We start from the raw sequence: 3,771 nt of genomic DNA on the forward strand, positions 1-3,771 counted from the left end.
CGGCTTGTGAACTCGTGGGCAACCTTTCAAGCAGCTTTATGAGTCCATTAATTAACTCTAGGTGAGTCCACACCCTCTAGTAATGACACCCATGGGTACCTACACCCTTGAGTACCTTTTTCATATGTTAACACATGATTACGTGCCACCTATGCATCCCAATTGGATAGAGGAGATACACACGAAGATAGGATAAAACTCACAATTCTCAAGAAAAGTCGAGTACTCGAGCAACCAGGCTAGCAACTCTTTTTTTTTATAGCAAAACCCACAATAGGTGGGTGGAAAGATTAGATTAATAAACCAAAAAAAATACATCACCTGACCTGCTCAACCTAAGCCAAGCCACCAACCCATACAGACCAGACCAGACCAGGCTAGCAACTCTTATGAATGCGCTTTCCCATCCTTTGTTTTTTAAGGTCTTCTCGAGCATGCCAAAAAAGTAAGTTCCATCACCATTAACATAAAGCATGGGAGATAATAAATATTTAATTTATTAAAATATATCCATGACGCTTTTAGGCTCAAATGCAGACGTTTAATTTGGTTCTAGTGAGAGAGTGCCGGATGCATAAGGCATTGCCATTAGGAATGCCCACAGATCAAAACATCCACAGACTTCGCATCGTAAAACTAGTAACTAATCATATCGGAGCACGTATGCTAAGTATGTGCGTCGGAATACTGGCTATGGTTTCCATGATGTTATTTCGTAATTGACCTGAGAAGTCGAGGTTCAATATAGTGGTGGTGACGAGATATAAGGGGGCAACATTAAGGGCGGAGGAGGTTCTGATGGAGGGGAAGGCCATGGGATCATAGGGCAGCAGCTCCCATGATATCGATTGAGTAACGAGGTGAAAGGGCGGCCCGTCCGGCGATCGCGACATCTGCAGGATCAGATGGCAGACGTAGACCACAACGTGCATGGTCTCGGTAATACAGCGGCAGGGCGCCATGAGAAGAACCAGCAGTGTGCAAAAGCCCATCTCAAGAAATCTATGGGAGGAGAAGGGCCCACATCGCTGGCAGCAAGCTGCGAAGTTATTTCCGTGATCATCGGGCACATGCCCCAGCAGCCGCCATTGCTCGTCTTCTTGGCCGATAAATTGCAGCAGGCCAAGATCTTCTCGAAGGGCAAACAGAAATGAGCCCCCAAGAGCCGCCATCTTCGGCATGCAGCCTGCCTCTCCAAACACCTCGCTCGGAAATAGCTGCGGCGCCAGCTCCCATTGCTGGCTGCCCACCTTCAACACTTCTCCGGAGTTGACGAAGCGGCCAGCCCCTGCGCCACCATTATATCCCCCAATCGCGTACAGATCGCCTTCCATCACCAGCACGACTGGCTCTGCCCTCTTCTCGCACATCTCAGGCAGCGCCTCCCATCGCAGATCGCCGGCCCCATCCCCATCTCTTGTCCTAGATGGCGGCAGCATGAAGTCAAGACGCCAAGCAGTCCTGGTCGCCTGCGGCCTTGAAGCCTCTTCCACGCCTCCAATAGCGTAGACGCATTGCCTTCTCGAGTTGGAATAGAGAGAGGTGCTGACACTCATCACATTGATATTGGCGGCTACCTGCTGCGATCGCCATTCTCTCCTCTGCAAGTCGAAGATGTGCAGGAAGCAGTCGCTGCCTTCGGTGAGGCCATCTTGCTGGAGCAGTACGATATAATGTGCCGGATTTCCGTGGATAAGGCGCAGAGAAGGGGGAGGATGATGATGTATAAGAGCCGGGACAGCGCGCCGAAGGAGCAGCTGCATGTTGCGGCCGAAAGAGCTCGCCAGGGCCACGCTTCCGTCCGGGAACACGGTGGCCACCACGTACGCCTGCATATTGCAGGTGGACTCCCTAAATTGCGAGGCCAGCTGCCCGCTCCCACTCCAAGCAAAGAAGCCCTTCCATTTTTCCAAGCATTTCATACCGTTCCACTTGCCTGCAGTCCGCCGATATAGCTTCCAAGCTATATTTTTTCTTCGCGAGTCTTTAGAGAGTATTCACATGGGACAGTTTCAAAACTGCTCCCAAACTTACCTTAAAGGAACGTAAAGGGTACGTAGTACATTCACACACTTCACTTGTAGTTTGACAAGACTTGTTGTTTCAAGTCTTTTTCCTTTGAAATATAAGGCTGGGACTAGTGTGTGACGTGCGCGTTGCTGCGGCCAAGAAAAGCATGGCCATTGAGTCACACACATACGCGTATTTGTGTGTATGTGTGCACTTTGACACGCAAGCATGCACAAGTGAGGAGGGTGAAATACAGTCTCTTTAATCACTCCATGAAAATGTAAATTTTCTTTCTCACAAAGATCTTGCTCTTTGATATCTATTTGGATTTTTCTTCTCACAATAAAAACACTCTTTTTCTTAACCCTCCATCTCTCTCTCTCTCTCTCTCTCTCTCTCTCTCTCTCTCTCTCAAATTTTCTCCAAGTTAAGACACAAACACCATATATGCTCCTACTTCTTGAGCTGGGATCTCTTCTAATTGAGGTTATGGGCATGGAAAGTGTTGTAGAGTATAACATGATAGTGTCAAAACCTCTCACATTGACTTGCTACAATTGCATGGGAAGCAAGCAAAAAAGTTCAAAAGGTGCATAAAAGTAAGATCTTGAGCACGGGATGGATGCAAGACATAAAGAGGTGGTTTAGGAGATGGGATGCATTACACTTGCTACATGATGCTTCAATTGACTCCCAAGTGAATGAAGCTTTTCTTCAACGCCAATGTATTACGACTTACGAGAAATAGGTGGGTCACGCTTCATACATTACACCACCTATATTGCCCCCAACTACAAAACCATGTTCTTCATTGAAAGAGGAAACCGTACTCACACACTTACATGCTTGAGCCTATCCCCTTGTCGCTGCGATACGCACTATCGCAGCCATTCGGCTTAGCTCCCATTTCCTTCGATGCAAGACATGCAAGGAGTTGAGGCAATGGAGAAGAGTCAAATCTAATGTGCACATTATGCTCACTGCAAGTTCGAGAGTCTGAGTACCACACACTACTAGAGTGCTCAGCTTTTGGTCACATCCGAACAGTTTGCTTCTCTCACATTTTCAGCCATGACTAAGACCTACACACTTGCATCTCCTAGCCACAGTGTGGGCTCTCCATTGCGACTCTCTTCACCACAATTTTGTAGAAGGCGAGAGTCACTCATCAACCATACACACACTACATCATATGTAACTTTGGTCCCATAGGTCATATTTGACCTCCAAGGGAAAATATAAAAGCTATCTCTTTCTCTCTCTCTCTCTCTCTCTCTCTCTCTCTCTCTCTCTCTCTCTCTCTCTCTCTCACACACACACACACACACACACACACACACACACACACATAGAGTTTTGAGTTCAAGACTTGTCGAGATCTCTCTTAGTAATAAGAAGAGGATGCTACAATAAACTTTGAGTGTGGTAGATTGGTTATCAAAGTTTCCTCTCACTATAAGAGCTCGCTTAAATTTTGATGTCAAATTACCGGCGTCAATGGCGGGCGTCGATATATGTGTAGGTAAATCTGAAGAAAGATCAAGTTTTTTAAAAATTTTCTTTTTGAATTTTTGACGCTCATACCGGCAGCCATACCGACACCTATATAGATGACTATACCGCGCATACCAATGCTCATACGGACGCCTATACCGACACCTGTACCGACTGACCCTGCAAAAACCAGAACCGCGGGTCTTTCCTGTGCGTTTTTCTCCTTTCTTCGCTTCTTCTCTTGCCCTCCTCCTCCTCACTTGCTGC

At 47.0% G+C, this 3,771-nt stretch overlaps 1 protein-coding gene across 1 annotated transcript; it reads right to left on the reverse strand.

The window, feature by feature from the left end:
* Nucleotides 1–303: 303 nt before the first annotated feature.
* Nucleotides 304–2,004, reverse strand: LOC147443279 (uncharacterized). The gene has a single exon (XM_086529825.1). The coding sequence runs from the start codon at nt 1,920–1,922 to the stop codon at nt 648–650; it is 1,275 nt and encodes a 424-aa protein (XP_086385951.1). The 5' UTR covers nt 1,923–2,004; the 3' UTR covers nt 304–647.
* Between the last annotated feature and the right edge of the window lie 1,767 nt (nt 2,005–3,771).

This window comes from Adiantum capillus-veneris, chromosome 14 (genome assembly GCF_014529385.1).
Source record: "Adiantum capillus-veneris isolate H3 chromosome 14, ASM1452938v2, whole genome shotgun sequence".
In the NCBI taxonomy this organism is placed as follows: Eukaryota; Viridiplantae; Streptophyta; class Polypodiopsida; order Polypodiales; family Pteridaceae; genus Adiantum; species Adiantum capillus-veneris.

Excerpts from the sequence above, each read along its gene's own strand:
- LOC147443279 (XM_086529825.1), bottom strand. The coding sequence starts at position 1,922 with ATGAAATGCTTGGAAAAATGGAAGGGCTTCTTTGCTTGGAGTGGGAGC.